At 35.3% G+C, this 14,075-nt stretch overlaps 1 protein-coding gene across 2 annotated transcripts in view; it reads right to left on the reverse strand.

Moving 5' to 3' along the window:
- Positions 1–1,141: 1,141 nt before the first annotated feature.
- LOC144965327 (S phase cyclin A-associated protein in the endoplasmic reticulum-like) overlaps positions 1,142–14,075 on the reverse strand; it is an 88,856-nt gene continuing 75,922 nt past the window's right edge. The window contains exons 28-29 of one of the 2 annotated variants that reach the window (XM_078900561.1): positions 2,993–3,047; positions 1,142–1,471 (exon numbers count right to left, since the gene is read on the reverse strand). In XM_078900561.1, the coding sequence (XP_078756687.1) occupies positions 1,347–1,471; positions 2,993–3,047 (180 nt within the window). In that variant the 3' untranslated portion in view covers positions 1,142–1,346. Of the gene's footprint in view, positions 1,472–2,977; positions 3,048–14,075 lie in introns of both variants that reach the window. The other variant, XM_078900560.1, reaches the window with a different exon arrangement.

Raw genomic sequence — 14,075 nt, forward strand, 5'->3', positions numbered from 1 at the left:
ATCTTGTAGCTAGATTTAATCTTTAAAATGAATAAAATGAAATGAATATATATTTCAAGGGGGCATTTCCAAGGATTCAACTTGCCTCGGCATTGTTGCTTACAGAGCAGAGCTAAATTTCATTTCAACACAGTGCATGTCGCCTGTTTTTTGAAGGAGCCCTCATGCAAGTTCAATCAATAGCCAATGAGTCATTCAGACATACGTTAAATGTGCTAATAAACAGCCTTAAACAAGACATAAAACGAAGGCCAGAGTTTCGTAACGAGTCACACCCCTCCACTCATTAGACAGAAGAGGATCGCACTAAGTACGCTACAGGTAGAATACAAACATGTCTTGACTGTGTCACAATATAAGACACTATATCACTCGGCCACCAATGCCCTGGTTATTTTTTTTTCAATTAATAATAGAAATAAAAATAAATTAGTTTAGGGGGTGACAAATTCTCCACACTTATGTTTATATAAAACGCATGTTGTCAAATCGACAACATATCTAATGAGAGATTACAACCGTTCCTCAAAAAAAAAAAAAAAAAAAAAAAAAAATATGTGAGCTGTAAACTAACACATAAGATATCAAAGACAAAAATAAAATTTAAAAGCAAAAAAAAAGAAAAGAAAAATAAAAAGAAAGAAAAGGAAAAAGAAAAGCAAACAAAGAAAAGGAAAAGGAAAAGAACAGTAAAAAAAAAAAAAAAGGCTTTCACTTAAACTTGCTTCCTAAATAAAACTAATAACTAAATGAAATTAAGGAAGTTTATATAAAATGATTGTTGGCGAATAATTTGTGTTGATAACAATAATACTATACCAGGCTGGATTATCAGGTTATCAAATATCATGAAATAGTACATGAAGTTTATAAAACTTGTATATCGAGATTTTTATTGTTAACATGTTCAAAATGCAGGAAGAGCGATAAATAGAGATGAATGGATGGACGGATCGAGATGGAGTAGACAGAGGAAAAGAATTTAATAGAAATCCAATTGTTTCAACAACAAAAATCCATCTATGTGTACAAATTAAATCAATCCCACATATGTCAATTCAAAGTCATCACAACCTTTGGAGATTGATGATCAATCGCTCGTCTGGTCCAAAATAATTTTTTAAGACAGATGCGCATAGGAGGGAATCGAAAATCATAGCCTCAGAAAGAGAAAATTACAGAACAATATATTTTTTAGGAATCTAAGGACTGAAATATTGTAAGTTGATAAAAGGAGAAGGAGGAGGAGGTGGAGGTTTTTTAGTCTCGCATGAGTGTGAAAGCATTTACAGAAAGGGAAATTCCCATGTATGGACAAAATCAGTATGAGTATCTCTTATTCCCCCCTACGACTCGGGGGTTGACAATCCCTCTTCAATACTGAAGTATTTCTGGCATTGGTCCCATCTATTGGAAGGAAATCGAAGGGAGAAAGCCATCCTGCTTTCATTCTCTCTTACATCCTTGGAATCTGAAAAGAATTAATAATAATAATAATAATAATAATAATAATAATAATAATAATAATAATAATAATAATAATAATAATAATAATAATAATAATAATAATAATAATAATAATAATAATAATAATAATAATAATAATAATAATAATCATAATATGGTTTTAATAGAGCGCCTTGTCCCGTATATCAGCAAGCTCAAAGCGCTTAACAGTAAAGAGGCAACTTTCGCTCAAACATACAACCACTCAAACATGCAATATAATTCTACAGTGTTACATATTTAAAAGAAACGTTTTAAGAAGTTTTTTTTAAATTCTGCATCATTACTGTCTCTGATATATCTTGGAAGGGAGTTCCAGATAAGGGGTGCCGACTATTCAAACGCATGCTCGCCAATTTTGCGAGTCATTTTTGGCTTCACAAGTATGTGATTATCAAACTTTGATCTCAGATTTTTGGATGGGACATAGAATTTAAGCATGTCATTAATGTATCCAGGACAATCAGAGTGCAGTGATTTAAAAACAAAAGTACAGATCTTATATTCTATACGTTTCTCTACGGGAAGCTAGTGGAGTTCTCTTAGCAAACCCGATGCAGATTGATTTATCCTCTTTATATAAATAAAGATTAACAATGATAATGATGATGATGATGATGATGATGGTGGTGGTGGTGGTAGTGGAGATAATGTCATACCACAATCTAAAACGTGCATAGCATATAAAAGGGAGGTGGTCTAACCTTAGCTACAACTGGTCATGCATGTAGTGTAAGATATATAGAGGGAGAGGAGAGCAGGAGAGCAGAGCAGAACAGGTCAGGACACAGAGAGAGAGAGAGAGAGAGAGAGAGAGAGAGAGAGAGAGAGAGATGCTATGACTATGATGAATGTAATCGAACTCGAGGGCATGCTTATTAAGTCAAATGCTTATTAAGTCAAATGCTTATTAAGTCAAATGCAAACAATCGTCTTTTACAATGATTTGCAATGCTTACATTGACATGAAGTTTTCACCATGGTCATCTAAATACTTAAATACATGCCTCCCAATCTACTCCTCTAACCAACCGTTCTGTGAGAATTTTTCAAATTGTTTTGACCAGTGCGGTCATGACTCGCACTTTCGTAAAGAACGAAGGTGATGTCACTCTGTTCTTTGTTGTTTTTACACCGGCAGTTGAATAATAACTTCGAATCAAGTTCTCTCTGACAGAATAAACCCTTTTAAGGTTAAACATAATTTTGTGTGTTGGGACGTTTGATCTGGCCGATAAAGCCTGTCAGTATTTTACCTAAACGCACACCATCAATTGTAAGACGTCAAACATTTTATTTTGATTATAAGAATCAAGAATAACCAGTGGAATGTTTTCAGGATCTGGAGGGCCGGTTATTTCGACTGGTAGGCATGTACTGAGGATAGCATCCCAAGAAGCGTGTCATAAAATTAATATGAACAAGCACAAGGGTGGGGGTTTTAAAAAGAGGGAATCGGGTTCTATCACACCTTGAAGATTCTTACTTTTCTTGACAGTAGATGGAAGTAACTTGGCTTGCTGGCCCTCTAGATACCGCTCCTGTTAGACGAGAGGAGGAAAATCAATCACTCAAACTAAAATAAAAATAAATAAATACAAGTTTTTGGGGTTTTTTTAAAATTAAAATTATAAAAAAAAAAAAATAATGATAATAATAATAATAATAATACTAATAATAATAATAATAATAATAATAATAATAATAATAATAATAATAATAATAATAATAATAATAATAATAATAATAATAATAATAATAATAATAAATAATAATAAATAAATAAATAAATAAATAAATAATAATAATAATAATAATAATAATAATAATAATAATAATAATAATAATAATAATAATAATAATAATAATAATAATAATAATAATTTTAAAAAAATAAATCATACACCGCATTTTGAACCAATAAAATGCGTGTTTGCGTTACTCTGTTTGGATTTGAGTGTATATGCGCGGAGTAACATAGACACACCCACCCACGCCTATACACACACAAAAGAGAGAGAGAGAGAGAGAGAGAGAGAGAGAGAGAGAGAGAGAGAGAGAGAAAGAGAAAGAGAAAGAGAGAGAGAGAGAGAGAGAGAGAGAGAGAGAGAGAGAGAGAGAGAGCAGCAGCAGCAATTAGTAAACTTGAAACAGCGGGCAATCTCCGTCTAACGTGTGGTGTCTTACATTTAGACATGGGATCTTTTCAAATTGAGAAAAATAAAAGTTACAATATCACTATGAAAATAATATATGAACTAAATGCCATTGAATATTAAGGATATCATATAAATTCAATATATTTGGATAGATACCGGTCACCATAATAGCTTGTAAACGAGTGATCTGCCTTTGAGCTAACGGGACCCCAACAGTATACACCCAGTTTAAGCAAAAGACAAGTAAAATGCCACAATACAATGCCTTTGTCGTGATTTACACTCAATCAGCCAATTCTCTTATAAATGTGTCCATTTGTTAAACTACACTGACAATGGTAATAAAAACTAGATTAATAACATGAATCCGATTTCCAGCCACGATAAAATGAGCATTGACACACGATGCGATGAAACTAAACCAATTAATTAGATATGATATTATTAATTACAAAACAGTGCTGACGGTGATGCGCAGAGAGCAAAATAACACTAACGTTCCTATAAAACGCTGATTTCTTGGGACTAAGTTATGAGGGGAGACTAGAAGCAAAGGAAAAAATAATAATAATAACTAAATATAATTTGGGACGGCGGGACACTCGTGGCGCCCCACAACAGCCAAAGGGAGTTGAAGGGAATGTCTACCGACCGCTACTGCCACGGCGAATTCCAGTCAAAGCCAAGTAGAGCTGTAATGTCATTAACCACTGCACAAATCAGGGACGATTCAATCAGCCGAGTGGTCCCTAAGGGCCTGGCGTTTATATACCCCGGGGACCTTTCAAATCCTTGTTGTTTTTTTCATCCCTTGGCCTACTCGTTTCAGATATGTCAATCTCAGATCAACAATTATTATTTATAATAAATAATTTGTTCTTTATCCTCTTTAAAAATATTGTTTCGTGCTATTTATTTTTCAAAAACTATGTATAACTCACAGAAAAGGGCGCATATTTTTAAAAAAAGGAAAAACCCAATTAATTTCAAGTCATATGCTATGAATAACCGTGTGATGTGCGTAATTGTTTTTTTTAAATAACTAAATATTGGTGACAATGCCGGAAGTTTTATTACAGTGCAAACGATTTCTGGTTGATAAATTTAACGTAATCAATGCTTGTCAACAGATATTTTTCATATTCAACAAAAATCATCACAATTTGTGTTGCATTCACTGAGACATTAATTTGAACCACCGAATATGAACAATTAAAAGTAGAAGCTAAAATTCAAAGAAAAAACCCCAATAAATACAAGGTACGTTTCGGACAAAATCTCTTCTTCAGCAAATAAACAATAATAAAAACGGGCGCCAACGACAATCATACGATGTGGGATTCATCCAACATTTAATCTGCAGACTACTTTTTTCTGAGAGAGCCGATAAGCGTTCTGAAATTAATTTTTGTCTGGAGAATAGGGGGGATGAAAAAGAATATAATCAAATGGGTTATTATGGCTCATAATATGTAGAAGAAACAAATAAAACAAAATGACACACGTCGGTATGCTGCCTTTGTTAAGGCGACAAACAACCACAGCAATACGTATGAAGACAGAGATGATAAAGATGGTCAAGTCTTATAACGGATGGCCAGCCACTGGATTTGTGTGCTGACAAGAACTAAGAGAGCCGAGAGAGCTGACAGATTATGATCAAACTGATGAGTCTGAGATAGAATGATTAAAAAAAAAAAATTTTCGTCACTTAACACTCCAAACATTTTGAACAGGAAACGACTATTTCTTGGGATGTATCGGTCTAGTTTAGAAACTAACAAGATTTGAGAGATATAGTAAGTGTACAAACACGTCCATGTGACACAAATGGGGGGATCCGGTTGATAATTTATTATGTTCAAGCTGAAATCTGCGACTAGTCTGGTATTTTCCGACTCCTCTGTCAACTCAGCGATGAAGGGTAGGAACCTTAACTCACTCAATCCTAGAGATTTTTGCTACTTTTCAAAATTGGAAAAAATGTATTAAAAATGAGCATGTACATATATAGTTTTATTCAACTATCATTAACATGCAAAAACTAAAAACATTAGCTTTGATACTACGCCCATAATTTGTCTCAGAAATATGTACTAAATAGGCGTGGGGGAAAAGCAACCCGGGTAAACTACAGATATAGTCGGTGTTAGGTTTGAGTGAGTTAATCTAGACGAAATTAATACACTCTTGCAGTGACAGCAATGATTATTGTATTACTATCAGTTTCACTTACAGAAACTTGGATAAACTCTTGCTTTTCAAAAATATTTTTTTTTAAATATGCGACATTACTTGCTATTAAATACACTTTCATACTGACGGGAATTTCCCTCCATTTTCCGACACATTACTGCCAAATTCATTTAACTCACTCCGCCAACAGTTTTCTTGAGACTATTCAATTCTAATAGCCAGGCGAGATGACAGCGTTGGCAGGCTAGAGGCTGAAACGACGCAAAGAGCGCGTATTAACCAATTACTGACGAGCGGGACCGCGGAATTAGGAGGATATGTCTCGGGCCCTGGTTTCCAATGCAACAAAACTCCCTTGGATAAGATTTAAAGGAAAAAGTGTGGCCGAGAACTTTTTTTTTTAATCTCTTTTTCTGTTATAAAAATAAGTCATCACAAAAACATATCTCCCAAGCAAGGTGAAGAAAAAAAAAGAAAATAAATAAATAAATAAATAAATAAATAATAATAATAATAATAATAATAATAACAATAATAATAATAATAATAATAATAATAATAATAATAATAATAATAATAATAATAATAATAATAATAATAATAATAATAATAATAATAATAATAATAAATAAATAAATAAATATATAAATAAATAAATAAATAAATAAATAAAACACAAAAAAAGCAAAACAACAACCAAAACAAAAAACAAAAAAACAAAAACAAAACTAAACAAAAACAAACAAAAACAAAAAAAAAACAAGCGTCATAGTTTTAATCCCATTTCTTCATTTTTCATTATCATAACATATTAATTCAATGTAGTCGTCGTGGTGATAAAAAAAAAAGGTGGTCTCGGTAATTCCTGACTAATTTACTAAGTGCCGAATATCGAATAACAATACTGACAGTTGTTGAAATTTACCTCTCAACGAGCGGGTGGTCTGCCTAAAACTATAACGGCCCACTATAAAGCCAATATTATTGTTTTATTATCTTGATTATTTCAAACGATATAATATACATCTGCAGTGGGGTCTTGATTGCTGATAATAGAACGTTTTCAAAGTTTCAGGTTAACGCCCTATTCTGTAATTATGTTTTCTCTTCTTCTTCTTCTTCTTCGTTCCTCTGATGGACATCTATGGCTGCAGTCCGACATCTGCTATGAAGTCTGTGGTCCGCTTTAGGTCCTCAGCCTCACCATAGAGCTTTGTGTTGAGTGTTGTAGGGGTGACCCACTGGTTCGAACGTTGCACGTTGTATAATGGGCAATCCATAAGCACATGTAAAGTGTTTTCTCTAAAAGGTGACATCTATGTTTTAAAAAGTGTTTGCCATTTGATGGGATAGTGCCTTTCCAAACCATCCCAATCCATTAATACAATCACAGCTTCACCGTTGAAGTAAACACAACGTTGCCCTTGATTGCAGAGCAAGGCGATACAGAGAGTTACTGCTGCAGAGTCATGGGTTTCCACCAGGATTGGAATTAGCGACCTCACCTTCCGAGTCAAATACGCTATCGCTTACAGCAAGATAAAAGCAAGAATCAGTGGAAATGTCAAGATGTGAGAGTAGTTTTATGAATAAAATATCAGTCTATAATATGAAAATAAAGTCTCTCTCTCTCTCTCTCTCTCTCTCTCTCTCTCACACACACACACACACACACACACACACATACACACATACACACACAGCATGATCATGCATAAAAATATAGGAGAGAATAGCAATAAACGATGGAAGGAGAGAGAGAAAGAGAGAGTAAGAGAGAGACAGACAGAGAAAGAAAGAAAGAGAGAGAGAGAGAGAGAGAGAGAGAGAGAGAGAGAGAGAGAGAGAGAGAGAGAGAGAGAGAGAGAGAGAGAGAGAGAGAGAGAGAGAGAGAGAGTTAAAAAAAGGAAAGTAAAAGAGAGAATAACAGACTCGAGGAAAATGTTAGCATACGTCTCCAGTTTCTGACACGGGCAAAAACATGGATCTTGGTGTCAATAAACATTATAAGGAATAACATACACAGGTAGGAGAGACACTGAATTCAACTGTTCTGAAACTTGAAATGCACCATGGGTATGACTGCAAGCGCTTGACAATATTTATGATGAAAAAAAAGAATGTGAATTTACCTTGGGTTCTTCAATAAAAGTGACACGAAAAAGACATAATGGAAAAACGCAAGCAAAGCCAAAGTAACTTTGTTTAAGTTTCATTTTTTATTTTATAAATTTTTGGGGGTAAAAAACACGATGAGGAGAGGAGGCTGTTGTTTAATTCTCTCTAGCTCCTCTTTTCTTTCTCGACAATTATAAAGAAACCCGTACTTTTTTTCCATTTGACGTTTAATGTCCTAATTCCGATTGAATTATTTTTGAATCGCAGGTACAAGAAGTTTATTTCAGAGGCATTATAATGGAACACCAAGTCGCCCATATTGGTGACAAAGTGGCCCCCTAAGCTGGTTATATAAACTAGATTCAGACATTAAACAAAGTTGTAATATCCAACCAAATGGGCGGACAGTTTTACAAGTGGATCAAATCTTCGAAATATGTTTTTTTATTATTATGATTATCTGAGACACGTCTTCGAATTGAGACCCTCTTGGTCTGTTCCTGGCAAGATCATGGATTCTGATACCAATCCTTTAGAGGTGTGGTCCGATTTTAATCTAACCTGACATAATATTATCTACATTACTGTTTTCATTATGACCGCAGTGACAGCGATGCCTCACTGAAGCCAGAGTTACAAATCATAATATATGTTAAAAAAAAAAAAAAAAAAAAAAAAAAAAAGAAAGAAAGAAAGATAAATTATGTTTTTAAAACGGTTAAAGCAGTAAATACAAAACTCTATTTTCATCGCTATCTCTTTAGCGTTTAAGTGATCGAAACAATAGCTTGCTTGCTACCCTTCGGATAAGATACAAGTCTATCGTAAAGTATTTTACGCAAGATCTATTAGCATCAGCAACTAACCCAATAATATTGCTGAGTGGAAAAGGGTCAGAAGAAGAAAAAAATCAACCAAACTCGTAACCACCAATACCGGCCCCTCGCGGATTGAGCGCTCTATAATCTACAAATAAATGATCTGTAGGGAACACAACCCAGATATTAAGAACAGTGCAACATTTATGAGCCGCACATCATGGAGAAGTATTTCAATATATACACGTACAAATTCAAATAAATGTAAAACGAGTTGGAGAGAAATCATCTGGAAATCAAATAATGATGACCTTTTTTCCGAAAAACAAAAGCACTCAATCACTGGAAGAACTAAATAACAATATGAAATGGAATGGAAGCTTCAATTTGATCAACGATGACAGACAATGTGGATGTTTCGGATTTCCCCTTTATCAACAAAACACGATGAAGGAAATACTAAAGACGGCTGCCACAGTAATGAAATCCTGTCACACAATCCTCTCCCCGTGGCACTTTCAAAAATAAAAATAAAATAAAATAAAAATAATAATTTAAAAAATAAAGCAAATCTCCACATCCGACCATCAGCTAATCTCAGAGATTTGGTTGAAAAAGGAAGCTGCCAAAAAATAGAGCGTTGATGGCATGAAAATAGAACATGGGAAGTATTTCATATTATTACAAAGCCCGACGCCATTGTTTGACCATTTTGGCAAAACTCGAACAACCATTACAAAACAGGCCCCTCGTTATTAGCCACATAAAAACAAGTCATGTAAAATTTGCGCAAAGTACTTGTGATAGCTATCAAAATAAATATACTGGTGGCTTATCTCAAAAACATCACGAAAACTAAAATGACTTTTAAATTGACATGACAAAACTACAAATTATTGAGCTTTCGTTACAGAACAGCGAGGATAAGGAAGCCCGTATTCTCGGTTCCACTTTAGGATATAATATACAGCGTCTCTAGCCTCTGATCCGTTCAGCCAACAGAGAGGGGTGGCATCACTCCAGTCAAAACCTCCGCCATGCCACCCAGACCCAACCGTCGTATTTTGACATGGTATCTTTGCTAGATAAGCTCGCTGGAATGGCAGGACCCTCCGCCGACAACTGACTTCTAACCTGTAATCGTAGCTCACTATCCCCCTTCTTCATCTCGGAGAGTTGCTATTTGCTACTCGTACAACCGCGGCGTGACGCGTATTATTGTTTTCTTTCTACACAGCCCACCCAAACACTCATGAAATAATATAACATCTAATATTTCATTTTCCCGTTCAATATGAAAAAGCACGTATCTGACAGGTTTTTGAAAAGTAGCAATTTCACATTCCACTGACATTGGATTGGAAGGAAACATGAATTTGGATTTTATATAAATTTTAGAGAGAGAGAAAAATCACACCACATGGAGAATTTCAGCATATATCTCTGCCTTTGGACCATTTCACTAGTCGACATTCGGATGCCTAAAACGTCATTATGGCTCAGAATATCTCCCTTCTATTAATTTAATATTACGACAATAATTAGTCAACCGATAGTCCAGCGGTAAATTAATTCGCATGCTTGAATTCGAAACTTCAGTCAGTATCGAAATCTTTCGGGGGAATGTCAATATGAAGACTATCAATTTTTTTCCCCTGGTGACATCGGAATTTTTAAAAACCTGGTCTCAAATGGACAATTGATGAACTTGGAAATAATATAAAATGATGTTAGCTCGGGTGCTTCTGAAACACCCACACCCACCCACCCACACACACACACACACACACACACACACATTGGCATTAATTGATTTTGAAGCTTCTAAACTATATAAACAAATAAAATAAAATGAGCAGCAGGACCGTGTTTCAATAAAATGGACATACTGGACGGCGGACAGAGAAGAATTCAATACAATATTATGAAATATTGACGACTCGTTGATACAGGCTTCAAGAGCAGTCATCTGTTCGAATAACGGATTGGCAGTTTGACCATCGCTGATGGAGGACGACAGGGCCTTTACTATAGACATAATGACATAGGACAGAGTCTAAGATGGACATTGCGAATCTCATTTTGAGAAGAAAAAAAATATCAACTTGAATTGCAAATAGTAAAGCGTTATATAGTTCACAGGGGTCTAAATAATATGATAACACACTCATGACATAGCTCACGTAGACGAAACTATAGTATCTCTTTGGAGACAATGATAATTTACCAAGAATGATACAGCTATTGTTATTTCATCATACCGCAAAGCGCATTCCCTAATTCTCCATCATAATTTTGCTTAACTTACGATTAGTTTTCATCAATAATTCAACGACATGTTAAGTTGAATGCAGGCGGCTATAGCCGAAACGTTCAATGTTTACATTCGATTTACGAAATTGATACATCGTTTCTCCATAAAAAAAAACGAGTTCTTATCTACTTGTGCCATCTCTCGTTATTTTCATTCTTTTAACCATTAAACTCGGGCACGCACGTCATTTTCGCGTTCAGGTCAAATATCGTAGACATTCTCTCCACCTACCTCTTTCTGCTATTTCCATCCCTGGTGTTGGTTCTCCTAATCGTGCCATTACGCCTGTCAAACAATACGACAACCTAAAATACTAACATCTCAATGCCAAAACATCCAAACATAGAACAGCATCTCCCATACCTGTTTGCCAGATATCCACGACATGTCGTCATCAGAGCCTTACGCACATAGAACCGATGATTATCCCAGTTTCTATGGCGTTAAACGGAAACCAAAAAAATAATTTGTTACCCTTTGGATAGGCTTCCACTACTAAAAAGTCAACCCAATCATTGCTGGGTTGAAAGAGTTCAGGGGAACTATTTTTTCTCTAATTAAAAATGAAAAGAAAAAGAAAGAAAAAATATAATCCGCCGAATTTATTTATTATTATTCTTTTTACCATCAAATATCATGCATCCAAATTTTATCCAATGACAATTGCCCATCAGCTAGATTTGGCCCATTAAGCTAGGTACTGCCGCTGCTGCTGCTACTACTACTACTACTACTACTACTACTACTACTACTACTACTACTACTACTACTACTACTACTACTACTACTACTACTACTACTACTACTACTATTAATAATAATAATAATAATAATAATAATAATAATAATAATAATAATAATAATAATAATAGGAATGATGATTAAATTGAGCTTTAAATTGAGCTTTTATAATAGCGCAATATCCACTAAACGTGCTCAAGGCGCTTTACAGGGGGTCCCTGGTCAATAGCAACACTTAACATTTAGTACGGGACATGATGCCTGTTAGGCGATATCACATTTTATTTTCGGACAGAGACAACGCTGTTAACGGCCAGGTACATATTTTACACCTGAGTACGGTGAGAGAACGTGAGTAAAAAGAGCCTTTTCCAAGGACTCAACTATGCGCCGAGCGAGACTCGAACCCAGGACCTTCCGATCCGAAAACGAGTGTCAAACTACCACAAGACCACATAGCCGCACTCCCCATTGAGGAGCAATTAAACCCATATATCGTACGTATGCAGAGGCCATTCCAGTCCTTTTCTGTTTGTTTTTTTCCTTGGACATTTTTTTTTTTCTAAGTTCCTCATGTGATGGGTTATGAAGGGAATTTTGATTCCTTTATTTACTTTTTTATCTATTTATTTTTAATACCGATACAAAGTGCGAATCAAAGCAGGTCGGCGTACCAGTTAGTGGAGAGCCTCATCAGCTCTCCCTTTTGGTCTCCACATACAATCTTCTTTTTAACCCCCCCCCCCCCTCTCTCTCTCTCTCTCTCTCTCTCTCTCTCTCTCTCTCTCTCTATCTCTCTCTATCTATCTTCTTTCTTTCACTCTTTTATATATACAGTACTTATCTATCTATCTCCCCTTTCTTCCGTATTTTACCCCCCCCCCCCCCCCCTCCAACAGTCCTTCCTCTCATACTTCACCATTAATCAAAGTTTTTTCTAAAAAAATTGAATCAAACATTCTTTAAATACGTCAATCTTTTAACCCCACGGAGTCCCCCTCTGTATAAATAAACACACAACTAAAACATAAACTAATATTTTTGTTTTATTTTACGCGTTAACAATCAATAAAGACATCTTCCACAGGCCGAAATTGTTTTTAAAGGTATTACATTCTAAAAGAAAAAAAGTCATATGGGATTAATTAAAAAGCATTTATGAACTGAGGAAAATCGAAGAGAGCGAGAAATTAAAACTAAAAGCGAAATTAGCAAGATAGGCTCACAACCTTCTTACCCAACCATTTAAGAACCCCGAGTGTCACAGAGCGGTGCGGTGAAAGAAAAACAAATGGTTCTCTTTCCTGTGCTTTGAGACAGGCTGAATGTTTGTTTACTTATTCTAGTGTCAAAAAATTCAAACTATTTTATAGTGTAGGCATATAAACCGGGTTTTTTTCTTTTTCTTTTACTAAATCAGAGGAACTAGTCGGGTGGGGTAAACTTCGGTAAAGGGGAAGGGAATACTGCCGTGCTTTCCAAAAGGATTTACATCTTTAAAGACAATGAAATCGGGGAAAACCATATCTCTTTCTTGCACACACACACACACACACACACACACACACACACACACACACACACATAGAGAGAGAGAGAGAGAGAGAGAGAGAGAGAGAGAGAGAGAGAGAGAGAGAGAGAGAACTTTTTTTTCACAGTAATCAGGCATCACATCAGAATAGGATCAATAAATATTGGATTTATGTGGTACCAGTATTGTAGGAGCGCAAGTTCAAGAAGAGCCTCTATCAGGTAAAGTGTACTGTATGAATTGGACATTTCGTTCCATGTGACCTGCTGCGGGGAAATAAATGAAACACTGCGAAGCGCACTCAATCCATACCCCACCCCGGAAACGCACTATATAAATGTGCGTTTTAATCTTATCTATTTATCAAATTATACTTGTCTGAAATCACAATGGCGACAATTTTTCCATTAGCATGAAGTTCCAATGCGTCTTTCAATTTCGTACTTTTTGGAGGAAAAACACAATTGTGGATATCCTTCTTAAACTTGCTTCGGCCGTTTTCATTTACGGCACGTGGGGGCGTCTCATTTTTTTCGTAAAAATTGAGTTCTGATGTACACGATATGAGACTGAATAAGCGACTTACTTCATTACTTACTCATCAGCAGCCTGCGCTTGTATGCACGTTGCCTATCCATATCATATGGCTCCACGACGATCTATCCTCTGATTCCCTCGTGTACTTGGAGTTC

This window comes from Berghia stephanieae, chromosome 2, assembly GCF_034508935.2.
Source record: "Berghia stephanieae isolate SIO BIC M18660-M18661 chromosome 2, UCSD_Bste_1.3, whole genome shotgun sequence".
NCBI classification, from domain to species: Eukaryota; Metazoa; Mollusca; class Gastropoda; order Nudibranchia; family Aeolidiidae; genus Berghia; species Berghia stephanieae.